At 43.7% G+C, this 26,739-nt stretch overlaps 1 protein-coding gene across 3 annotated transcripts in view; it reads left to right on the top strand.

Annotated features, from left to right (window-relative positions):
• The first annotated feature begins 2,440 nt into the window (after positions 1–2,440).
• Positions 2,441–26,739, top strand: part of ZNF638 (zinc finger protein 638) — a 71,352-nt gene continuing 47,053 nt past the window's right edge. For 2 of the 3 annotated variants that reach the window (XM_077478071.1, XM_077478069.1), the window contains exons 1-5: positions 2,441–2,617; positions 19,992–21,837; positions 24,060–24,121; positions 25,982–26,017; positions 26,478–26,734. In XM_077478071.1, coding sequence (XP_077334197.1) covers positions 20,206–21,837; positions 24,060–24,121; positions 25,982–26,017; positions 26,478–26,734 — 1,987 coding nt within the window. In that variant the 5' untranslated portion in view covers positions 2,441–2,617; positions 19,992–20,205. The remainder of the gene's footprint in view (positions 2,618–19,991; positions 21,838–24,059; positions 24,122–25,981; positions 26,018–26,477; positions 26,735–26,739) is intronic. The other variant, XM_077478070.1, reaches the window with a different exon arrangement.

Raw genomic sequence — 26,739 nt, 5'->3', positions numbered from 1 at the left:
CTCTGAGATTCAAAGTAAAAATTCTGAGATTAAAGAGGAAGTAAACCCTGATGAGTTTACTTCCTCTTTCATTCCCTGCAAAGGCAAAGCATAATGGACTACTGTGCATCGCATAGTAGCCCATTATGTGTCACTTACCTGACACAGGAGCCAGCGAAGTCACCGCTGTCCCCTGTAGTCCGCCGCATCCATCTTCTCGGTGGGTCTCGAAGCTCCGCAGCTGTCATTCGGCGAAGCCGCGATGACGTCACTCCCGCGCATGCGCACGGGAGCCGAGGCGCGCGGCATTGCGCTGCATCTTCATTATCGAGGATGCCACGCTCAGTGCACCATGTGCCGTAGACAGCGGTGCCCGTCTTCGGGGCAAATATCTCCTAAACCGTATAGGTTTGGGAGATATTTCTTGGACCTACAGGTAAGCCTTAATCTAGGCTTACCTGTAGGTCAAAGTGGTTTGTAAGGGTTAACAACCACTTTAACAGTCATCATCGCATTCAAATTCCAAGATTCAAAGTCCGAATTCCGATATTGAAAATCAGGATTCTGAGATTACAGGGTATAAAAGGAGTGTTACAGGAGTATTACTAGATATGAAAATCAGAACTGACTCTTCCAAAGTGGTCAGACAGGTGGAAGAGCCCTGGGGCCATCCTTAAATTTATTAAGCAAAATTTTGACTATTGATTGAGATTAAAAGTCAAAATTCAAACATTCAAAGTCAGAATTTAGAGATTCAAAGTTGGAATTCTGAGATCCAAGGTCAGACTTCCGAGATCCAAGGTCAGACTTCCGAGATCCAAGGTCAGACTTCCGAGATCCAAGGTCAGACTTCCGAGATCCAAGGTCAGACTTCCGAGATCCAAAGTACGAATTCTGAGATTACAGGGTATAAAAGTAGTGTTACAGGAGTATTTCTAACTTTGAAACTCAGAATTCTGACTTTTAGCCCTGGTTCACATTGATGCTACTTTGAAATTGCGCTACTTCACTTGAAGTAGCGAGATTTCAAAGTAGCAAGGTCAGCGTGATTTCAGGTGCTACTTGATAGACATCTGTGTGGCTTCATGCACAGATGTCTATTGAAGTCGCACCTGAAATTGGCAAAAGTAGTGCAGGAACTACTTTTGCAAATCGGTGTGGTGCCACAAAATTGGTGTTGCACCGATTTGGAACAGTGCCATTGCCTCCAATAGGCTGCGACTTGTCATGAGATTTGATCTCTCAAAATGTGAACCTAGGCTAAATCTCCGAATTTAGATTTTGATACTCAGGATTCTGACTTTTAATCTCATAACTCTGTCTTTAACCACTTGTCTAATGACTCACGCTCATATACGTGGCACGTTCCTGCAAATAGCCGTATGGGTACGTATTTCCTTTTAAGACCCATAGCAGGTGTCTGCTGCACGGCAGGGAACCTGATGAGCGTGACCGGCGGGTGCGATCGCGGGCACGAGAGCAGGAACTGACAGGGGAGGAGATACAGATCGTCTGTTCCTACTAAGTAGGAACAACAATATGGCTCCTCCTCTAGTCAGTCTCATCCCCCCCCCCCCCTTAGAACACAGGGAACACACTAAACCCCTTCCCTGCCAGTGACATTTACAGTAATTAGTGCCTTTTTATAGCACTGATCGCTGTATAAAAAAGTCAATGGTCCCAAAAATGTGTCAAAAGTGTCCGATCTGTCCGCTGTAAAATTGCAGCACCGCTAAAAATCGCAGAAACATAACAAAATGTGGAAAACGTGAAGCTCTGTGAAATCTTTCCGGATGCTCTGTATATAGTAGATAAGTCAAAAAAAAAAAAAAAAAAAATCTGCGTTGCAGGACAGCATTTTACGCATGTACACGCGTACGACACACCGAAGATAAGCCTCTATTATATGTGTATTTATTATTCAGCCCATCTTTGCACTTTTATGTAATTTCCGGACATAAAACTGACGCTCGCACATCAGTACGGTGTGTAAGCGCCCTATAGGAGGCCCTGTTGTAATAGGCAGGTGGAGGGCTGTTGGCTGACCAGGGAGGATGAATGGTGACTGGGATAAGTGCTGAGGTGACTGAGGAGAATGGTGTTGGATATGTGTTACTGACATATTAGGTGCTGGGAATACTTAGGAGACGTGACGGGCCACTTATCACCTCTGTGGCCATTTCAGGCTGACCTCAGGTCACACACACAGCTGCCTCACTCGCCCACTGACACACACTCTGAGAGCAACCAAAATGGCGACAGAGCAGGATCTCTCTCTGGTGGTCATACGCAGCCTGCAGGCGCGCGCTCTCTCTCTTTTGGCGGGTGCCACAGGCTGAGATAAACGAGGGGCGGGGGGCGCGCACGCTCGCTCACGGGGGGGGGGGGGGAATCCTTAGAGTCGGTGAACGCGCACGCTGCAGAGGAGGAGGCGGCTACGATTCGCTCGGGGCTGAGGGTCGCGCGCACGCCGGAAAAAGCCTGGAGTGTGTGGGCGCGCACTGTGTCGGAGGTGGCGGTCTGCTCGGTGCTTTGTGTGGTGAGGAGGTGTTCGCCGTTCGGTGAGGAGAGAGGCCGGGACCGACACACGGTGTAGGGGAGGATAAAGAAGAAGAGGAGGAGGACACAGTGGGATCAGGTAATCATACACATCGCCACACTACACCGTGCTGTGCGTGAGGGAAGATGGCGGCCTGAGGAAAGGCCTCACCTCCTCCTACCGCCGCCATGATGGGGGAAGGAAGGTTCCTCTGTATTCCTTATCCATGTGTGTGGATTCTCCTTCTCCCTCATGACTAGGAGAGCCTTCTACATGCTGAGGGTGCGACGTAGCCGCATGGGGTACAGTCCGCTCCACCACTAGGGGGGCGCTATATAATCTCCTATAACCACTAGGGGCGCCATATAATCTCCTATAACCACTAGGGGCGCCATATAATCTCCTATAACCACTAGGGGCGCCATATAATCTCCTATAACCACTAGGGGCGCCATATAATCTCCTATAACCACTAGGGGCGCCATATAATCTCCTATAACCACTAGGGGCGCCATATAATCTCCTATAACCACTAGGGGCGCCATATAATCTCCTATAACCACTAGGGGCGCCATATAATCTCCTATAACCACTAGGGGCGCCATATAATCTCCTATAACCACTAGGGGCGCCATATAATCTCCTATAACCACTAGGGGCGCCATATAATCACTAGGGGTACTATATAGGGTTCCAGCTGTAATAAAGAGTAGAATCTGCTCCCATCACTAGGGGCGCTATATAATCTGCTCCACCGCTAGGGGAGCTATATAATCTTACAGCTGTAATAAGGGGTGGAATCGGCTCCACCGCAAGGGTCATTATATCCTCTTCCAGCTGTAATAAGGGGAATAATCCGCTCCACTGCTAGGGGCGATATATAATCGTCCAGCTGTAAATAAAGGGTAGAATCCGCTCCCATCACTAGGGGCGCTATATAATCTGCTCCACGATTAAGGGCATTATATAATCTATTAGCTATAAGGGGTAGAGTCTGCTCCACCACTAGGGGTACTATATAATCTTCCAGCTCTAATAAAGGGTAGAATCAGCTCTACCACTAGGGGTGCTATATCTTCCAGCTGCAATAAGGGGTATAATCCACTCTACCACTAGGGGCACTATATAATCTTCCTGCTGTAATAAAGGTCCTATTCAGCTCTTCCCCTTAGGGGCAGTGCATATCTAATGTCTGCTGTAAAGGGCATAATCGGCTCCACCATTAAGGGCAGTATTGCAGTTTCCTGTTCTTAGCTGACAGAAGTGGTGCCCAGTGTGGTCAGCTGCTGCTGTAGCCCATCTACTTCAAGGCTCAGTGTGTTCAGAGATGGTATTCTGCACACCTTGGTTGTAACGAGCAGTTATTTGAGTTACTGCTGCTGCCTTTTATCTGAAACCATTCTCCTCTGACATCAAAAAGGCATTTTCCTCCCACACAGCTTCCACTTACTGTATATTTCCTCTTTCTGACCGCTCTCTGTAAACCCGAGAGAGGGTTGTGTGTGAAAATCCCAGTAGATCAGCAGGTTTTGAAATGCTCCAACCAGCCCGCCCGGCACCAACAACCATGCCACGTTTAAAGTCCCTTAAATCCCCTTTCTTCCCCATTCTGATGCTCCGTTTGAACTTCAGGAAGTCGTCTTTGCCACGTCTAGATGCCTAAATGCATTGAGTTGCTGCCATGTGATTGGCTGTTTAGCGATTTCTGTTACCAAGCATTTGAACAGGCGTACCTAATAATAAAATGGCCGTTGAGTGTGTCTACGTCCTACGGTAATAAGGGGCATAATCAACTCAACCACTAGGGGCACTATATGTGCGTCCTCCAATAAAGGACCCTAATCGGCTGCACCACTAGGGGCAGTATATATTGACTGGGATCAGTGTCACTGCTGGTAGCTTGAGGCGATAACCTGGACCCTATAGAGGTTGCACAGGCAGTTAAACTCCAGGGTGGCACATCAATTGGTGCCATTGCCAGGTTTTCTGTGTCTCCCAGCACAGTCTCAAGAGCACAGAGACGATTCCAGGAGACAGGCAGTTAGTCTAGGAGAGCTGGACAGGGCTGTAGAAGGTCCTTGAGCCATCAGCAGGACTGGTATCTGTTTCTTTGTGCAAGGAGGAACAGGGTGAGCACTGCCAGAGCCCTACAAAATGACCTCCAGCAGGCCACTGATGTGAATGTCTGACCTAAAAATCAGAAACTGTCTTCATGAGGCTGGCCTGAGGGCCCGACGTCCTCTAGTGGGCCCTGTGTTCACTGCCTGACACTGTGGCACTCGATTGGCATTTGTAACTGAGCACCAGAATTGGCAGGTCTTCCACTGGCACCCTGTGCTTTTTACAGATGAGGGCAGATTCACCCTGAGCACGTGTGAGAAATGTGACAGGTCTGCAGAAGTTGTGAAGAATGTTGCACTGCCTGTAACATCGTTACAGGCAGCATAACCGGATTGGTGATGGTCTGGGGAGGCATATCCATGGAGGGACCCACAGACCTCTACAGTCTATATAATGGCACAGTGACCGCCATATAGGTATCAGGAAGAAATCCTTGGACCCATTGTTGGACCCTATGCTGGTGTAGTGGGTTCTGGGTTTCTTATGTGGCGAGAGTATGCAGCCAGTTCCCAGACGATGAAGGAATTGATGCCATTGAATGGCCCCCCCCACGTTTGCCTGATCTAAATCCAATAGAACACCTCTGGGCCATTGTGTTTCGGTCCATCTGACCCCCCCTGGGTTGCACCTCAGTCTGTTCAGGAGCTCGGTGATGCCCAGATCTGGGAGGAAATACCCCAGGACACCATCCGTCGTCTCTTTAGGACTATGCCCTGACTTTGTCAGACATGAGCACATGGGGCTCATATAAACTACTGAGTACCGTTTTGAGTTGCTGCAATAAAATTTCAGCAAAATGGACCAGCCTACTGAATCAGGTTTTCACTTTGCTTTTGGGGGTGTCCTTGAATTCAGCCCTCTGTAGGGTGATGCTTTTAATTTCCATCATGTGGCATCCTTTCATTCCTAACACATTACCCCGTCCATATCAGGATAGATATCCAGCATGAGATTCTTCCCCATGAGATCTGATGTGTTTTCACAGTGTTCCTTTCATTTGTCTTTCTTTCTTCTTCTTTTTTTTTTTTTCTTTTTTTTTTAGCAGTGTATATACTTCCTGCTCTACTTAACCGCTTGCCTGCTGGGGCAATTCTGACATTTTGCAAGCATGTTAAAATCGGCTTTTTTTTTTTTTTCTGGTGGTGGGGGGGGGGGGGGGCTAGTAAATGACTTGGAACAAATTTTTCTGAGGCTCTGGAGAATAAAAGGTTTGGCTTTTGCAAAAAAATTTTTTCATGTCAGTGTGAGCGCAATGGTTTATCAAATACAAAATGTAATTTAAGAAAGGCAATAATGTTATCAAATTATTTTGGTAAAATATAAAATTTGGGGTGCGCTGAGTAAATGCACACGTCAAGCCTTGAAATTGCGTGCGGCCATAAAATGGTGACAAACTTCAGTACGTTCTACTATCCATAAGTGACACTTTAAATGCCTCTACGGGTCATCCGTTTTAGAGTGAGCCATGGCTAATGGGCCAAGAATTATTGCTCTAACTCTGGCGAGTAACTTAGGTAGCGCAATCAGTGTTTTTGTCTAGGTGTTCTCAAAGCGTGTATTTATGTTCATATGGGGGCTTAACATTTTGGTGGGGGGGGGGGGGGTTTTAAGTACTTGGGTCTAACTTTAATTTTTTTTTTCCCCATCATAAAGGAGACTTGGTGTCCTATGTGGGTTTTTTTTTTTTTTTACCGGTTCTGTGAGTTCAGGGGGTCTAAAAGACCCTATATATCTCACCTGTTCTCCAGGTAAACTAATTAAGATTACCGTTACCGGGGTGTGGAAGCAATGAGGTGGCTCACCGATTCCATCTGGCAGTAGGCTGGTCAGATTTACACACTGTTGGCAGTGGACACAGACGTACAATGCTGCTTCTGCAGGAAAATACTTGCCAGTTCTCAATCCGCTTGCAGGATAAAGGTGCGCAGTTCAGTTTGCATTCCGACACAGTGTGCCAGGATGAATGCATCTCCTCACTGGCCAATCAAAACAGCCAAAGACCAGCACCTTGAAGAATCCAGGTAGAAGATGCTGGTTGGGGACCCCGCGGGTGATGGACCCTTGGTTCCCATGAGGAGGATTCACTAGGTCCTCCCTCCAGCACTGTGTATGTCTGCTCCCGCAGCCTTCTGGGTTAAGTTCTGTGTATATCTTGGGGGATTGTGGGAGCAGGATATGCTGTCATTCTTGGCTTGAAAGGGAGCAGGCCAGGCATGGGTAGTTGCAAAGGTGAAAAGCTTTTTCCTCTTTTGTGTGCGAAGGTCTTTAACTATCATCAGCCTGGCATATGCATTATGTTCCCCCTTCCCCCCACTCTGAGAAGTCAGGGCTATGTCACACTAAGGGCTCATTCACACCATGCCTGTTGACCTAGCTAGATCAGGACTGTCGACTCATTTTTCATTGTGGGCTGCATCAGCATTATGGTTGCCCTCAAAGGGTCAGTTGTATTTGTATGACTAGATGTTAAGAGCATCCCCCCCTCCCTCATAATTCTAGAGTCCCATCCTGTCCCCCCACTCTCCCTTATATTACTGTGCACCCACCCTTATCTTGTGGAGCTGGAAAGCAGATAGTGCAGGGTCTGGAGTCAGCTGCCAGGTTCTGCTGAATGCTGAAAACGGGAGGCGGAGACAAGGGGGTACTACAGCTGCAGAGAGGCACAGGATCTGGAGGAAGAATTCTGTCCTCTCTCCTGCCAAGTGCTGGGAGTGGCAAAGATACGCCTGTTGGCGGCTGCACAGAGAAGTGCAGTATCTGGTGGAGGAGTTCAGTCAACTGCTAAGACAAAGTGGGGGCAAGGATAGTGCCACAGTTGTAGGAGAGGTGCGAGGGCCATATGAAATGTCCTGGCAGGCCAGATTCAGCCCGTGGGCCTTGTGTTTGGCACGTGACCTAGTTAAATGCAAGGGCACAGGGAAATGAATTGTCCTCGATGTACCCTGTTCACAACACACAATGTGCATTGTATAAAAAATGCAGCACAACTCTCCAACCACGGCACGTGTATAGGGTTTAATGAAATGTCCTGTTTTGTAACGTAAAAAAAAGTAAAGTGGCCCTTTTCAAACTGAGGTGCTTCTAAACTGCCAGTAAAATACCAGAGTGCTTTTTGAAGAGCTTTTCAGGCGTTTTTGAAGAGATTTCCATTTTTCATTGGTAAGGGACGTTTTTTCACCCACCCTGCCAGTGCAGTGCCCCAGTGTGAAAGCATTCATTGATTTTAATGGAAATATGTGCTTTTTTTTGTTTTGCGTGAAAATGCCTGAAAAGCGCCTCAGTGTGAAGGGGGGTTTTTACAGTGAGTTGCACTGACCCTTCACAACAGAAGGGGGCATTGATTATATGCAGTCAGGGTTTTTTATTTTATTACAGGTATTTATACAACACTGACCATTTACACAGAGCTTTACAATAGTGTACATTCACATCAGTCTCTGCTCTCAAGGAGCTTACAGTCTAGTGTTCCTATCACACATGCATACATGTGTACACACACTAAGGCCATTGAACATGCCAGCGTGTCTTTTGAGTGAGGGAGACGCAAGCCCAAGGAGAACATGCAGGTAGTGACCTGCTGGGATTCCAAGCGATGACCCTGGTGCTGCAAGGCAGAAGAGCTAACCTCTAACCACTGAGGTTAGCTAATACCAGGAGGAAATGCAGGTTTTTTTTTTTTTTTTTAATTTACACTCTTGGGGGTTATTGTAGAATGAATAGACAAGCAAGTTGTGAGATTTAGGTCAACACGCTGGATCTACATAGCAGTTGGGTGCAGAGGATGTCCGGGCACCTGTCGGGAGGCTTTGAGCTGCCGGGGATGTGCAGGATTTTGGCGGCTACTGGAGGCAGAGCTCTCAGAAAAATTGTCCAGCCATCGCTGCAGAAACCATCCCCCTTCCCCTCATTCTTCTGGATTGTAAACTTTCTGGCAGTTGGAGGATTTGGTGACATGTTAAATGTTCTTGACACCAAAGAAACTAGATGGCTTGCTCTTCCTCCTATTCTGATCATGAAATGAAGGAGTTAATATGTTCTCGGTGTGGAAGACCAAGGTGCTAGTAAGATGGTTCTGGAAGGGAAGTGAAGCGTGTTGCTGCACGTTTCTTATTACGTAACTTTACTTGGCTTGTTTGGTTCCGGCCCCTGCCCCCCCCCCCCCCCCCCAAGCGCTCTATGGCATTGTGCAACAACTTCTCATTGTGAAATAGTTCCACTTTTTGTGACAGACCTTCACGTGTTGCTGGACTTCGACCTCAATAATAGCAAACTAGTGCTTTTACAATTCGCCCATTCCTGGGAACGCAGGCTTGTAAATACTTTGCAATCAGTACAGGTTAGACATGTTTCACAATTTTTCTATTTTTTTTGCATTGCTATATGAGATAATTTGTGTGCTTGTATATAATATATACACACAGTTGTTGCTGGATCTGGTGATCAACACCTTTTTAAGAATACAAGATTGAAAAAAAAAGTACAATGAGGATTTATCATGCACATTACTGACAGATACATGCGTGGCTAGTGTGGCTCACAGTGCTCTTCGAGTAGGGGAATTTTAAAGTTTTGTCTGTATTCCCCGCTGACCCCAAAAACCCTTCCCCCCCACCTCTCCCCAACTGGAATGTTTTTCTAAGTCCAACCACATATTGGAACTCGCAACAAAGTAAAGGATACATGTTTGTTTTATATTGCTACAGGTTAAAGTGCATCTAAAGCCCTACCTTTTTTTTTGTTTGATTTTTGGGTGATGTAAGAAAGGGTCAGAACCATTGTCTGCTTTTATTTTTATTTTTTTCCCTGTTATCTGCTGCTTTGTTCGAGAGAATTATCCTCTCTAAGTGCCTCCTGTATGCTATTCTTAATTTGTTCAGTCTTCACTATTTTGTATCATTGGTGATATTTCTGAGTGTCAGTTCTTCTTTTATTTGGACATGTCATTTATGGCAAAATATTGCAATCACCCAGAAGCAAAAAAATTTAAGATACTTGGTACTTCAATGTATCATCATGTAGGGAAATATTAATTGCTGAATTTGTATGTTTTGTGATATTTTAAGTTTGTCTAGAAATTCCTAGAAGACACATGTAGGGGAGGGTGTTGGCTTTAGTGGTTGTACTTAAGATGCCAATCTAAACCTTTTTAATATAAATGTGTGTGTACATTTAGTTTACTTTAGTTTACTTTTTAATATAAAGGTGTGTGTGTGTGTGTGTGTGTGCACATTTAGCCAAAAGTCAGTCTTGGAATGCCTCCAGTGTGGGTATATTTTGCAGTTTGCTTTTGCCAGATGCAATAGTGTACAACTTGTGCTCACCAAGGTGACTACTGTCTAAATGGTTTTGCTTATAGTGGTGAAAATTAGGTTTAAAGCCGATCTCCATGTTTTAGGCTTCATGACTGGCCTACATTTGCTGCGGGCAGACGCTGCGCGATTTAGTGTTTTCCAGAGCCAGCAGTCAGTCAAAGTGTTCCTATCTTGAGCACGATTCTTCTGCATTCAGGAGAGGAGGGTTGAAGCTCGCTTAGACACAGCAGCTCCAAAACTCTTCTAAATGACTGTGTATGTTGACACACAGGCGTTTATGGAGTGGAGTTTAGGAGGTTTGGTAACAGAACGCCAAAAGCTCCTAAACTCAAGTTCAGGGGCTGCCAGTGTAGGCTAGTGTATGTGAAGCCGAAGTTAGTTTGGACCAAGCTGTTCCAGGCAAACTATTACCTTCACTAGAAGACGTGCCTGGTGTGTGTGTGCTCTGTATAAACTGTGTGTTGCCTCAGTTACAACACCGTATACAGCGCTTTGTGCTGGCAGTGGGACAGGAAGTTCCCACCCCGCTCCAGGAATTAAATCGTATTGGGCTGAGCGCTACTCATCCATTCACAGGAAGCTCTGAATTCTATGAATGAATTCAAAGTTGTTGTTTTTTTCCTGAGTGGGAGGTTGTGATGTCATCAGCCAATCGGAAGAAGCTTTGTATTCATTCATAGAATTCAGAGCTCCCCGTGAATGGCTTAGCAGCGCTCGGCCTGACTTCATTTTTGTCCAGGAGTTGGGATGGGAAGTCCTCGTTTTGCTGCTAGGAACACAGTGTATTATACATTGCACAGTGGGCACATCTAGTCTAAAAGAACTATTTAAAGCACAGCCAAAGGTCATATAGCTGTACTTCATCGCAGGAATGCAGTTCATTCTGCACTCCTGCGATTTATTTTCCGCTGCTAACGGGCTGTCTGATGTCAGAGTTGGTCCAGGCTGGGTAAAGATCGTGACCATATGGTTGGGATCACCCCAGGAGCCTGGACTGGCACCCGGCTCAGGCCCTCAGCAAGCTGCTGGGAGTCTAAACCAGCCACTCCTGCCCCCTCCACTGCCTGGCGCTCCAGAGAACATAGAAAATAAAAAAAAGAGCTGCGCCAAATAATATGAATCAAAAAAAAAATGGAAAATTTACGTTATCCAAAAAAGGAAGACGATCGTACCACAGTGATTCCACACTTCCTTATCACTATAGTGTCCCACCACCGACAAAATAGTGCGCTTACCAGATGGTAAAAGCACAAGGAGCGTTTAGAGTACCAAGCCACCGACAGCTCCTCGCCTTCACCAGACACTTTATCCTTTATCCCTCAGGAACGAACGATCCATACACTGTAGCCGCTCCACATTCTCATAAGTAACCCAGTTTCACGTTCATAATGTAAAAAGAAAAGAAGCCTCCCATAGTGTAAAAAACTTCAATGCTCTTTTAATTAGTAGAAATACACTTGCATAAAAACAAACGATTTCCGCATGTAAAAACAAGCCGGCCGGCAAAAAACGAGAGCCCGTCCTCCTCTCGTAACACTTGGTGACGTCACAGCGTGCCCTTCCATACGCGTTTCGTCATACGTGACGAAAAACGTCACGTATGACGAAACGCGTATGGAAGGGCACGCTGTGACGTCACCAAGTGTTACGAGAGGAGGACGGGCTCTCGTTTTTTGCCGGCCGGCTTGTTTTTACATGCGGAAATCGTTTGTTTTTATGCAAGTGTATTTCTACTAATTAAAAGAGCATTGAAGTTTTTTACACTATGGGAGGCTTCTTTTCTTTTTACATTATGAACGTGAAACTGGGTTACTTATGAGAATGTGGAGCGGCTACAGTGTATGGATCGTTCGTTCCTGAGGGATAAAGGATAAAGTGTCTGGTGAAGGCGAGGAGCTGTCTGTGGCTTGGTACTCTAAACGCTCCTTGTGCTTTTACCATCTGGTAAGCGCACTATTTTGTCGGTGGTGGGACACTATAGTGATAAGGAAGTGTGGAATCACTGTGGTGTGATCGTCTTCCTTTTTTGGATAACAAATTTTCCATGGACTTTTCTTTATAATTGTATGGTTTTTTTGATTCATATTATTTGGCGCAGCTCTTTTTTTATTTTCCATCTATGTTTATGTGTGTGTATCCCACTGTGGAGCAGCAGCCTTATATAAACATAAACATTCATTTGTAATTTTTTTGGACTATTTGTATTTTATTTCTAAGATTAACTTCTTGGATATTTATCTGAGAAAAATATTATTTTCTTGCTTGACATTTTTCTTGCTTGATAAAGTAAGAAAATTAATTTTCCTTTTTTTTGGGGTCTCAGCGCGGTTTTATTTTCTTTTGTTGCTCCAGAGAACATGGGATGGGGGCAGAGCAGACAGCTCACAGAGAGCTGAGCGATCAGTGGTCTTTGATTGCTCAGTTCTCCGTTTTGGCGCCAACGGGGGGGGGGGGGGCAAATGCCGCGTTCGACCAATTCTGCATCCGCCTTGGTAATTAATTCTAAAAAAAAATCTAATTGTAATCTTTTAAACTTCACTAAAACATGGAGATTAGTTTTAAAGGGGAATTGATGTACCCATATACCTGGACATTGCAGTGATGTACATGAGCTTTAAAGGGAATAGTGTGAGGTAAAAAAAATAAAAATAAACCTGCTTCCCTACATGGATGCCACATTGGTCCAATACCACATTGGTCCAATACCACATTGGTCCAATACCACAGCTGTCCCCGTTTGCTGACCGAGAATCAAACTATCACATGACAACCGATCACTCAGTTCTTGGTCTTCACGGAGCAGAGTGCAGTTACCAACTCTCTGCTCTGCCCCGCCCCTCTAGCACTCTGTGCTAAGAGGCTGAGTGATCTGCCAATCGGGCATCTGGTTGGCATCCTTCCATAGCCTAAGGTGGCTATGATGTCAGGCTCTAGCCCACTGTCAGCTGAATCTGAATAATGGTTGCATAGCGACGTGCACTCCCATGACTTGCATGAGAAGTATAACTAAAAACTTTTTGCATACTTCTACTTTAAACCATTTTAGGAATGACATGGGCTGCATGTCTGACCTTTCTCAGTACTGGCCAGCAGAAAAATAGACTTGTCTCCTGTTTTCTTATCTCAGAGGGACGAATGGCTGATGCAGAGCCCCATGGAAGAACAGAATGGCCTCTTACAGTAAATGCTAAACTATAATTTGGCCATTTCTGAAAACCAAATATAAGCATTGCATTTCATCAGCTGCAAGAAGAAATTGAAGGGCGTGCTGCTGTAAACACCCTGGGGCTGGAGAGAGTATGCTGCCAGAAATAGAATACAAATCTATCCAGATATCAGTCAGTTACTGACTGAAGTGTAGCTGCCCATCGTCATTGTGAATACTGTATATCAGCAAATACATCTTCCTCACAGGCAGGGTGTTGTAAAATCAACTGCATTATTCACCTAAACCTTCACATACCCAGTGAAATCCCCGGCCTCAGATGAAACAAACCCTCCTATGTGAATTTTTTTTATTTTTTTTTAGGCTTTAATTTTTTTTTTTTTTATTGCACAAAAAAGTAGTATACAAATCAGCATGCATTAGTAGCAATAAACCTGTAGATGTCCATGTTCACACATTTGAGCCTTCAATGTCTACCCATCATCATACACTAAAACATATGTGCATTTTGTTGTTTTTCATTTTAACAAACATAAAAATAAAACAAATCCCTGCACAAGAAGAAAAAAAAAACCTCTTCCCACCCACCCAAGAAAGTGTCTGCTTTCCAATGTTATGTTCAGCAAATACTGAGGGAAGAAAAAAACTGTCCATGTCTACTTCAAGAAGTATACCCACTGTCATGTCACCGTCTCAACTTCAAGGCTTAAGGGGTACTCCTAGATATCACACTATTCTATCACACTTCTGCCAATGTATGTTCAGAGTCAACCCATCAAAACCATACCTTCCTAAACTTCTCAGGAGCCCCTCTAGCTTCATATGTCATTTTATACATCAGCACATCTGCATTTATTACCTTCTTACACATCACCAGTGTCAGTCGTTCCTCATGTATCCACTGTCTGGCAATGAGTTTCTTCACCCCAAAAAACAGGATCCTGAGGAAAAGTTGTGTGTGCACATTAATCTCCTCTTCCTCAAAGATCCCAAGAAGACATCTCAAAGGAGAGCAGATATTTGGCATATGGAAGTGATCTGAAATAAATTGAGTCACCTGTGACCATAGCGGTTTCACTTTTTCGCAGTTCCAAACCATATGTAGAAAAGTGCCTTCAGCCCCCCCCGCATTTGTGGCAAATTGGCGTTTTCCTCCTCTGCGTTCGATAAAGTCTAGCTGGTGAATAATACTGTTGGTGAAGGAAACTAAACTGAATCATTTTGTCTGTGGAGGAGACGAGAGACCTATGTGAATTTTACCTGTTGATTTGCACTCTTCTCTTCAGCCGTTTAAAGTCCAGAATTTACAGCTTGTCTGAAATTTCAGGTAGCAGGGGGCAGAGCTGAAGTTACACTCTGCAGATCTTGGTGGACAGAGCTCTGAGAGCTGATTGGAGGGAAGAGACCCCTTCACAAAGGCACAGAACTGAGGCAGTCAGTCACAGGTTGTGTGCTGGAGTTTGTCGCTCCCTTGCACACAGGGACCTAGAGTTGTTGCGTCTCCCTTGCACACAGGGACCTAGAGTTGTTGCGTCTCCCTTGCACACAGGGACCTAGAGTTGTTGCTGTCACACAGCCCTGTAGCCTAGGCCGGCAAGGCACTCTCCTGCTGCTCCCTCCTCATCCTGTGGTGAGATTTTTAACAAATAGTTTACTGGGGTTTGTTTTATTGTGCTTAATGTGTTTAGCTAACAGTGAGGGTTGAATAATGCTTTGAACTACAAACTTTTGGCAGAAGATAGGCAAGATAAGTCACAGAGGCAGTGATTTGAATGTTTTTACATTGTCATTTTACACAATCTGCACTATTGAAAAGGATAAAGCTGAGTGGGACAAAAATTGTATGTTCCAGTTTTCATGCATTCACAGTAAACGGGAATTTGTTATAGGCTCCAGAGGATTCTTCTCGCTGCCCATCACATCATTGTCTCAAAGTATCAGTGACGGAGATAACCAGGCAAACTAGTATTTTCAGCAGGCGTTCAGCAATGGCGCCCTGCATTTTTCTAACTGCAGACTCAGTGCTTGTTGTCATAAGTCTGTCGGACCAATACTAATTGTTACAAGTTTGATTTTCACAACCCTGTTATAAATGGCTTGCATTCATGACTTTGACTGATTCTACAACTCCAATTCTAAATAAAATTTGGACGCTGTGTAAAATCTACATAAAAACAGAATGCAATGATTTAGAAATCTCATAAACCCATATTTTATTCACAATAGAAAACATCAAATGTTTAAACTTAAAAAAAAAAAAACTTTTTAAAGCAGAGTTCCAGCATCTAAATCTAACCCCCCCCCCAAAGCCGATTGCACGGATGCAAGCGGAGGCATTATAACTGTGGCTCCACAGCCAGTTTCCTACTATGCAAATGCTGCACTTTCCCATCATCTTCTGGGGCACACACAGATCCCAGAAGGCAATGGGGGGGGAGGGGATTGGAGAGATCAAGAGACACAAAATGAGCACCCAAAAATTTAAATTTTAGCCTGGAACCAGTACACAGATACTTACTGGGCCTGAAGGAACATTTTGCTAATTTGTTAATTGGCAACAGGTTAGTAACCTAATTGGGGGTAAAAAGAGCATCATTGAGAGTCAGTGTCTAAAAAGTAAAGATGGGCAGAGTTTCACCAGTCTGGGAAAAGCTGAGAACGAACAATTACGCAATATTTTTCCTCAAAGAAAAAATTGCAATGATTTTAAATATCATCTACGGTACATATCATCCAAGGATTCTGCAAATCTGGATCAAGGGGCAAGGCTGAAACACTATGTTGGATGCTAATGATTGGGAACCTCAGGCAGCACTGCTTTAACAGGCATGCTTCTGTTATGGACATCACTGCATGGGCTCAGGAATACTTCCAGAAATCACGGTCTGTGTGCACAGTTTTCCATGCCTTCTAAAAATAAAAGGTAAAACGCTATCATGCTAAGGAGAAGACTTATCTGAACATGATCCAGAAAAACTGCTGTCTACTCTGGGCCAAAGCTCCTTTTAAAATGGTCTGTTACAAAGTGGACAACTTTTCTGTGGTCAGACAAATAGAAATCTGACATTCTTTTTGGCAACCATGGGTGCTGCGTCCTCTGGAGAGGGGCCTTCTGGTTTATCAGTAGGGGTCAACCAATTATCAGAGCCATTGATTATTGGGGGCTGATATTCAAACTGGTATCAGTCAGAAACTTACCGATATTGGACCTTCTCCCCCTGTCGCTGCGCTCACTGTAATCTGACATTCTGTCAGCAGCAGAGAGCTGACATCTCTTTGCTGTTCCGCCCCGACAGCAGGGCTGCGAAGGCTGCTCTTGACAGAGCTGCGGACGAGCAGAAATAGTTATGTCACCTCTCACCGGCCGCATGTAGAAGTTTACTCGCTCGGACGCCGATTGGGAGAGGCTGCCAGAAGTAGTGTAAGTAGTGACGAGCTGCATCTGGGTGGCAGTTGCAAGTGATGGTAATGTACAGAATATCGGATGTCAGCCTGAAGGGTGGCCAATTTTTTTTTAGCTTGGTCGACCGACCCACTAGTTATCATTGCTCCGTTTAAAAGCTGGCGTGTCTGATGGTTTGGGGGGGGGGGGGGTTTTAAGGAAGGCCTTGCATATCTCAGCAGGACAATGCTACGCCGCATTACTGAATCTGACAACAGCATGGCTTCATAGTAGAAGGGCCTGAGTGCTTAACTGGCCTGCCTGCAATCCAGACCTTTCACTAACTGAAAATATTTGGCTCATCTTAATAGGACAGATGACCCAGGACTGTTTGGCAGTTAGAATTCTATATCTGGCAAGGATTGGGCAACATTCCTCTCACAAAACTCCAGCAACTGGTCTCCTCAGTTCCCATACACTTACAGAGTGTTGTTAAAAGGGAGAGGTGGTGCTAAACGTGGCCCTGTCCCAACTTTTTTGAGACTTGTTGCTGCCATCAATTTCAAAATGGCTTTTTTTTTTAATTTTACAACATTTGGACAGAAAATTCACTTCCTCAGAACAAGTGGAAGCAAGAGAAAGACATACAAGAGAATACAGAGTTGAATTATATCATATGACTTGAAGATGTGCCTTAACAAATATGTGGGACAGCAATGAGTACACAACAAAGAGCATTATATGTCTAACCAAAAGTAGGTCATGATTTTACACAGCGTCCTAACTTTTAGGGAATTGAGGTTGTAAATGATCTCTCCATAATTTGGACTTGTTGGTTCAGCAGTTGGCCTAAATTATTGAAAGGAGCCCAGCCATCAGACTTTGCAGAAGTGATGATGGATATATTAGTAGATTTAACAGCTTTTGCAGTATCAGGGTCTTCAACTTACTAACACAAGATTTCATGGCATTGACCATGGTTAATGTTTCAGGGTGATAATGGAATGGCATTCAATGTCTCAGAAAACTAACCATAATTTAGGATCTTTAAAAAAAAAAAAGATGTCTCTGATTATACAGTAGGACTGTCAGATGGAACAATCAAACATGTAACTTCAAGTCTGTGTGTGAAACTTGTGTGCACAGACAAGGAACACCATAGAACCTGTATGTTCACCTGTTTTTATATGCCAGCAGCTTTGCTTGTGCAATACTATGCTCTGATGATGCTGCAATACATGAGGATACTTCCCAGGGTTTGCTGTCCATGAACACTTTAAGAAAAAAGTGAATTATTAAAAAGTTAATCCCTTACCGATTTTTTTTTTGGAATGACCTGGACTCATAGTTACTGTGTTCAATTGTGCTGACTACCTGACTGAAGATATCTAAAACATGCTGCAGGTGTAATCTTTGAACTAGAGCTGTTTTTTGTTTAATAGGCTATTTTATCTTGTTTTTGGCTGGAGTTCTGCCATTTTTAAGCAAAGAATTTTTGACATGGAAGTTTCACTCAAGTAAATTTGTGAAACCTAGTGATTAAACCAATAGATATGAGGCACAGGCCATTCGTTGGTAACTTTTTGTATTTTTAATATGCCGCTGTTTCATTATGGGTCATCCGGTTGCAAGAACCTGATCTGGAATCCTGAACTTGTAATGCTATATCCCAAGGTTCCCATCTTCACTCTACCTGCATCTATAGACTTAATTATGCACTCTTTGTTCACCTTACCCATGCCCAACTCAGTATACCAAAAAAGAAAAAGCTTGCTGAATGTGAAGGAAGTTATAACGGGTGGAATGATTGTCGGGGTTACAATCCATTTTGAAGCCACAGAGAAGACCCTGTATGTTGGGTGGGGGTGTCCAACCTGTGGCCTAAGAGGGCAGGCCGACAACACAAAATCTCAAACTTAGTTTAAAAAGGCATTTTTTACTTTGAAGGCATGCACTCGAAGAAAAATGTGACAGTGTCTCTAGATAGGTTGTATCTTCCCAAAGAAAAAACTCCCACTCTTCACAATCAGGCCTTTATTCATGTCATTTTCAGCAGCACCTATATTTATGGGCAACTATTTTCAAGAAAGAGAGAACATGACAGGCAAAATTAGAACCAAAATATCTGAGAATTGCTACTACATCCATAGAACCGGAGATTGAGGTGTCACTTTACCAAATAGTGTCAAATATTGCACTAGTTTTATGCTGCCTCTTTTTATAATCTTTTTTTTTTTTAACGCATTTACGTTAGTAATGATCGTTGCCTTGTGATCAGCCTGACGTTTTCTTGTTATCGGCTCTCCCTATTGTTAGTGTAATTTTTTTGTGCGGCCCAAGACCATTGACCAGAAAGGTCAAAAGGTTGGACACCCCTGCTGGGAAACCTCAACCGAGATTGAATTGAATAGTCTTGCTGATATTGAAACAGTTGCAAAATAACCTATAATATGGCTTCTACGTTTGCATTCTCTTATATTTTGAGAGATACATTTCTTAAACTGAAACCTGAACTCCAGATATATTGGTTATGTATTAAACCTTTTAAAAGAAGCATTTTTTTTTTTCCAGAATCATACTTGACTAGGTGGATGCAGCATTGGTGCAATGCTGCATCTGTCCCCCACTGCCTCTGCACCAATGGCTTAGTTCTCTCAGAGAGCTGCTGCCGGTCAGTCACAGCTCTCCACTCTGTGTTGTCGCGCCCCCCCCCCTGCGCTCACTGGAGCGTTGAGCTGTGGAGGGGGCGGGGAATGGCTGTCTCAGGCTCTCAGTGGCTCGCTGAGATGGGTATCGGTCCAGGCACCTGGTGGATCCAGACTTTATTGTTGGGATGATGCAGTGTCTTCTGTGAGAGCAGAGAAAAGACTTCAGCCCGCTCTCTGCTGAAAACGGGTCAGAGGAGTGCAAAACGAATTGCACTCCAGTGATCCATAGGAGAGAAGCCCAGCCAAACATGCTTGACTTCTCCTTTTTAAAGTATTTTAAATCCAACTATTTTATGTGTCTGAACTAATCTTGAGTATCACCTAGTATAAGCAGCTGCTTTAATGGTCAGTTTACGTGACTATTGATGGCCTGCTTCACAGTTCTTAACATTAGTATGTAATATTATTTTAGCTCCAGGCTAAAACCAATTACTAAAATGTTTTACATGCAGTTTCTTGGCGTGCCATGCACTGATGATTTGGAATCTTCTAAAAACAGACACAAAATGTTTTTTTTTTTTTTTTTTTTTCCTTGTCTATGGTATATAAATTTTGTGTATCCACAGCCTGTTTGGAAGTACCTCAGAGACTTGTCATGCACCTACCACCACCCACAAGTCGGTTAAGATTATCTCACGTTTGTAAAAAGTTTTATTCATTTTATTACCAGCAAGTTTTTTTGCGTATGGGCTATAATTCCTTGCAGTATATCCATCTCTGGTTGTAGCCACTGTATAACAGTTCTAAACGATTGTTAATCTAATATCTGTGTTTTAAATTTCAGCTTTGTGTTGTTCTTGGAAAATTGCGCACCAGTTGTGAATACCTTGAACTTTGGCATTTCTAGCCCCGTCCTGTTGAGCCATCCTCATTTACAGCTTGTCCACCTTAAGACTCAGTTGGCTCTCCAGCAGTTGACGTCAGTCACTTCAAACAGCACACCTCCTATTCATGCTTTGTTAAATCAAGCTTTGTTGAAAATCAGCACAGCTCAAGCCATGTTTAACACAAGAGGTGGATTCCCTGGTCAAAGGCCAATGGGGCCCCCACGGATGAACCAGCCTGGCCTGAATCCCCTTGGAATGAATATGTCGGGTATGAATATGTCTGGCATGAACATGAGTGGCATGGGATTGTCTAGTATGAGCCAACCAAGCATGAACCTTTCAGGCATGAGCCAGCCAAGCATGAACCTTTCAGGCATGAACCAGCCAAACATGAACACTGGTGTGCCCCGCATGGGCCATCCCGGAATCAACCCAAATCTAGGTCTCGCCAACGTGAATCAGTCTGGGATGAATCAGTCTGGAATGAATGTGTTTAGAATGGGCCCTTCTGGCATGAATCAAGGAGGAATGAGTTTTCAATCTGAAATAAAGAACCAAGGGTTTGGCATGAGGTCAGTGGACAGTCCTGGGTCATTTCTTGGAGGAAACAAGGAGCCAATGGGAATGACAGGCCTGCCACTCAGAACACCTGAAAGACACATGGGTCCACAGGGTTTGCAACAACGTTTTCCTACTTCCAACAGTCCCATGACTCCAGCACAACCCAGAAATATCTTGCAGAGTCAAGAAATACCTTCTATCGTGAACCGTAGGGTGATTCATTCTTCAGATCATTTGAGAGGGAATCAAAAACCCCCCATACAAGAAGCTCCTCGTCTAATGGAGAAGAAACCGTTAAATCCCATTGGTATGTTTGGAAATTTAAATCAGAATATGGGAATAAAACCAGGTCCATCTTCATTGGAACAGATGCCAAACGTCCAGAATCGCTATACTAATGAGAGTGCTTCAAGTATACTGGAAAGCTTTGGGTTATCAAATGAAGATCTAGAGGAGCTCAGTCGTTATCCTGATGAGCAGTTGACGCCGGTAAACTTGCCCAACATTCTACGAGACATCAGATTGCGCAAAATCAACCGCACCGGAGGCACGCATGATCAAGGTGGAGGAGGAGGCGGTAGACGCTCAGGAAGTGACGTTTTACCAAGTAAAGTTATTGACTATGGACATTCAAGCAAATTTCAGTTTAATGACAATTCCGTACCTTCACGACCTTTTGACTCTTCAAGATCAGATCAGAAACAGTCACCCGCCTCCAAGGAACAAGCACCTTCCAATACTAACAAGGGTGGAAAAGGCAAAAGCCCAATGGATAACAAAATCCCAACTATATCCAGCAGCCGCAAGGGAGCATGGCAGGCTTCCAAGCCTGACCGATTCAACAGAAACAAGCCTTTGGTTGGTGAACAGACAACTGCTAAAGCTAGTGAGGGCTCAGTCACCGTCTCGAATGCAGAGAGTCCAGCAAACGCAGTCAAGACGGATTCTACCACTCTCCGCGATGTTCCTGTTATCTCGGACACTGCCACTACCACTACTTTTCCAGGCATGACTGCAGAGTCTCCAGTTGGGACTGTGGTTAGCCAGGGCAACTACAAGTCACCTGCTGAAGCAAATGCCCCTGCCGGGAAAGGGAGCTTGGCGCCACCCTTGTCTCAAGAGGAAGCTCAGAAGATGAAGCGCATGCCCACTCCTTCCATGATGAATGATTATTTTGCTGCCTCTCCACGGATTTTTCCGCATATCTGTTCTCTGTGTAACTTAGAATGTAGACACTTAAAGGTGAGTGTTTTCATGTTTGTTTGTTTTTCATATTCAGTGAATGCATGTCTTGTAGGTATTACCACTAAATACTGCTTTGTGAAAAATGAATTGCAAAAGTCACAAAATGCCACAGCATTACCTGTTGAACAGATTTAGGGGTTCCTCAAAATAATCCTTGAGTTTGTAAATCAAAACTTCAATGGGGGATCTTTTTTTTTGTTTTTTGCCACTTGTATTCTTGCAAAGGAAGTGTACTTGGCATATACGGTTAAAATATTTTGCTCTTCTATAGTCAGCCTAAAGTGATCAAAACTTTTAAAAACGCTCAATCCATTTATTGATGTACATTCCTAGTTCATCAAAGTTTTTTAAGATTTTTGACAAGTAAATCTGCTTTGGTTAATGCTTTAAATGGATCCCTCCATAAAAAATCCCTTTCCAAATGAAACCTATAGGTCACATCTCGGCACAACCAGATCCCATTAGTTCCTTCATCCAGTCCATGAATGAAAAATAAAGCAGGTGGAAAAAATATAGCAATTCCAAACACGCTGTTTAACTTGTATTGTCCCTTTTTTACTTCTGTATATGGAGGATAGCGCTGTAATTTTAAAGTACCCTTTTCCTAATGGATATCCAGCTGTCACATGAGATCTTTCCTAGCCTGTCTGAAGAAAAACATAAGCAGGAGGAGCTTCTAGTCCTTTGCTGCTGTTCAATATAAAGAGTCTCTGGATTAGAGCTAAAATAAAATAAACCATATCCATAAACATTTTTAAATTGTTGAACAAATATATATTTGAAATCAAATATATTATTTTTGGCAATAACATGGTGTGGGGGGATTTTCTGCCAGTCGCAGGCTGTGTCACTCCCCACCAGCCTGTGTCTTGGGGAGGGAGGTGAAGCTTCCGTTAACCAACGTGTAATATCCTGCCCCCATTGTGTTTTAGCTGGTGAGGGGGCTGTCATTTATCACTGTGTATATGCCCCCATGTAGTTGTATGGGCTGCTCGGATGTAAGGAGGAAATGCTCAGGATAGAAACTCGCTGTGAAAACTGAGCATGTGCAGAGATGTGACCACAGCTGCAAAATCCCTAGCTGAAGTGGGGAGATGGAGAGCAGCAGGATCAAGCAAGTTTTTTTTTTTTTTGCAGAATACAGAAAATGAATCTCGTGAACAGCATGTAATACACCATTTTATTGATAGTTTTTTTTTTTTTTATGTGGGTTGAGTGACCCTTTAATGCATAAGATGCAGCACAAGCTTTTTTTTATTTTTAGCAGTACAGAGTATAAAAACACTAGGGTAAAAAAAGGTTTTATTGTATGTAATAAGTGTTGCATATGGATTGGGCTAGACCTTTTAGAGATGGGACACCACTTTGAACAGAAGTAAGGAATCCATTTGGAGGTTATCCTGAAACATCAGCTAGTATTGTAGAATTGCTTGCATTGTAGCGGGGGAGAAAATGTTTAAAAGAAGACCTTCGTTCAAAAAAGAAAAATCAACACCGCCAGTGGGGTAAAGAGAAGAACTGATGCTGCCAATGTGAAGGAAGCGAAGACTTTTCCGGGAAAGGAGCACTAGATGCAGATTATACAAGGTGTTTTTTTTTGTTTTTTTTTTTCCTTCGTGGTCCAGCGAGGCAAGTCTCCCTGTATTCCAGCAGATAAGCGCTGCTTAGAAGAAGCTGCGGAATTGTGAACCTCCAGAATCATCACCATTCATTTTGTAAATCTGTTTTCATAACAGTTTTGACAATTAAAATTGTTTGGGTTTTTTTGGCTAGGTAATTTATTGTTTGTTTTTAAGGTAAGTGCCAAAGCACTTGGGGTCATTAACGTTGTAGAGCACAGTTTCTCTATAAAAAATATGAACCCTGTTTAGGCTTTTATTATGCTTTCGTTTTTAGATTTGCTTGCATTGAATTTTTTTCCCCCCTGTAACAGTATAAGATCACCACAGCATTAGTAGATTTCAAAAGTTAGTGAATATAAAGTGGGCCAAAGAAAAGGGGGAAAGGCAAAATATTTAACATTTTCCATGTATAAATCAAATCATACACTCCATATTTCAATGCATATGACATTGTAAAGAAATTCAGTTGATTTGGGAGCTTTTTTCTTTTCTGTTCTAAAGAGAGTGCTTAGAGGTTATCTACACTGGGTCAGGTGCTGTAGGACAATTTGTACTTCTGTTTATGAATAACTTTTTACTTCTTCCTCCCTCTAATAGGACTGGATTAAACACCAGAATAACGCAAGCCACATTGATAGCTGTCGGAAGTTGCGTCAACAGTAAGGACATCAGATTTTTTTTAATGCATGACTTTTTTTGGCTTGGTTTGGCAAGTTGCAGACGTGTCAATTTTGTCCCTGCTTACGGCTCTCGCAAAAATAAATCAGTAGCAATGGCTTAACACTTCCAGTCCACACACTTTACATCTGATATGAATGTATGAGTTACTATAAAGGTTCTGTTTAGGGCTGTTGGTGCTGAAACCAGACATTTTCAAGAGTACTCGTGAAAATGCTCCCGATACTGACTTTGTGTTGCGATTTCCATCCATTCAAAATGAATGGGCAAGAATTGCATGCAATTTGAACAGGAGTGCGGTGTGATTCCTGTCTGTGTCACATACGATTTCCCGCACTATGTGATGCCAGGTTTGTCATAATGAAGTTCACACAAAAGCAGTGCAGGAAACCTCCCTGCGTGACAGTTTCCACAAGTTCTGGCTCCCAACTGACTGGGCGGCTGCTCCTGCCTCTCCCATGGCTGTGTCCCCCTCCAGTGGTTCTTGCCCCAGTGGTTCAAGCCATCGCCTTCTAGTGCTGACGACAGTACGAACTACAGGGATTGGTTATTCAGCACCATCACATGGACAGCACTGGCCAATCAGAAGCTATATAGCCCATCAGAGTAGAGAAAGCCACAGGGTTTTAAAATCCCTGGACCGGTGAAGTGGCTTTTCTGACAGCAGAGGATCAGCAATCTGGTATAGTGAGGTCGGGAGGATAGGAGAGGAAGGGTGGGGTCCAGTGGATGGCTGGAACCGCTGGGGGGAACAAAGCCATGGTATTGGCGGCAGCCACAGTCTGATGGTAGCCTGAGCTGGTGGAACCTGTCGTGTAGTAAGGTTTCCCTGCTCCTGTGTGAACCCGGGCTCAAAATCACCATGACCAGCCTGGGTTCACACCGCTTTTCTGTTCAATTTGCCCACGTTAATTTTGTATGGACGCAAATTGAATCACAAAGTATTGGTACCAGCTACGACTAAGGCTATTGCCGAAACGCGGCAGTTTTGTTTTCCTGTCCCTCTGATGTACCAATAAACGACACTTCAAGGATTACAGTGTTGGCACTCGGTATCGGCGAGGACATGACCGAAAGTATTAGTACTTGTACTCTGCAATAAAAAAAAAAAAAAAAAGCTGGTCGGTGCATCCCTAGTTAAGTTCACCTTTTGTGACATGCTTCAGTTCCCTTCCTGTGACAACTGGCAGGGATCTTCTCCCTGCACCCACATTTCAAAATTGGTGCAGCTTAGCCATGCCATTCATTAACCAGAATATGTGAATGAAGAAATTACGCGATCATAGAAGATGGCTTGTAGTTCTCTAATTTACTGCAAGGGCGCCCTCATAGTTTACAAATCCACTCTCCAGCTTTCAGACCGACAGCCCATAGGGAAATATGAGTAAGAAAGCTGGAGGCAGTGTCTGCAGGAGCCTGATGTTGCACCCGCCATCCACTGATCATGGGTGCAGTAAAAAAGCTTCTTAAAAAAAAGTGCACTTTTTCTCCTTTTTTTTTTTTTTTTTTCCAAAGTGTCTTATAGGAGTACCATGTGTTAATTTTATTTGCAAAATGGGCCTTGAAGCACATTTATTTGTAGAGCCATAGCTCTGTAAAAACAGTCCCCACTATTTTATCTAGTAATTTCCAGGCGCTCTGTTTTATATACTATAAGCTAGAGCCTGCCTGAGTGCAGAAGGGAAAGTCTAGGGGAAAATACTCTTGGGTTTCCTAGGTCTGTACACTGCAAGAGTATTTTCTGATGCGCTCATTTATTTGGATTTGGTTAAGTAGATCTTATTTTTATTTTTTTAAAGACATTTAACTTTAAAGTTAACATGTTTTGTTTTTCTTTTTAGGTACCCAGATTGGAACCCCCAGGTTCACACTTCAAAGTAAGTGGAGCTTTAATACGTTTCTTTTCTAAAATCTATTGACTTTAGATATGGATAAGTAAACATTTGAAAGGTATTGTCCATATTCTGCACGAACCCCTCACCCTCCCTGTAAACATTCAGCTATCTTTGATGCAAAGTGGCAGTTGACACTGAAGCAAAGACTGTCCAGGGCTTAGGAATGCAGAGAACTGCTTGCAGTTTGGTGCATGTGCTAATAGGAAGAATACGGTATAATGGTTTTCCCAGGTGTATGCTCTGAGCTGGAGACAGTGCACTCTGTCTACTGGTACATAATGTGAATTGCCTAGTTGCAGACATTAAAGCGATTGAGATGTGCGGCACTGTCCTGCCATTGAGAAAACGAGGAATTGAACACTGTGTAACCTTAACTAAGCTAGAATAGTGTATAATATTGACATGGCACAAATTAAACGTGATTTTTGTTTTTAAATTGTAGCAAAAGCGAAGGCAAGCAAAATGAAACTGCACCAAAGGGATCACGATCCAAGAGTGGAAGTCCTCGTAGAGCTAGGCGGTCTGGATCGAGATCAAGGATTAACAGGTCACGCTCCCGCAGCAGACCTGCGAAGAGAACCCGGAGTCGAAGCCCACGCCGTGTTCGACACAGCCCAAGAAGGTCCCGTAGCCCAAGGCCTTTACGAGGCTCACCATCACCAAGGAGACCTAGAAGAGGTAGAAGCGGCACTCCACCTGGTAAT

The sequence above is a fragment of the Lithobates pipiens genome, unplaced genomic scaffold (genome assembly GCF_037356315.1).
Source record: "Lithobates pipiens isolate NorthernLeopardFrog02 unplaced genomic scaffold, aLitPip1_a1.2 Scaffold_13, whole genome shotgun sequence".
NCBI classification, from domain to species: Eukaryota; Metazoa; Chordata; class Amphibia; order Anura; family Ranidae; genus Lithobates; species Lithobates pipiens.
Note: the sequence above shows the minus strand (reverse complement) of the source record. Positions and strands in the feature narration are given on the sequence as shown.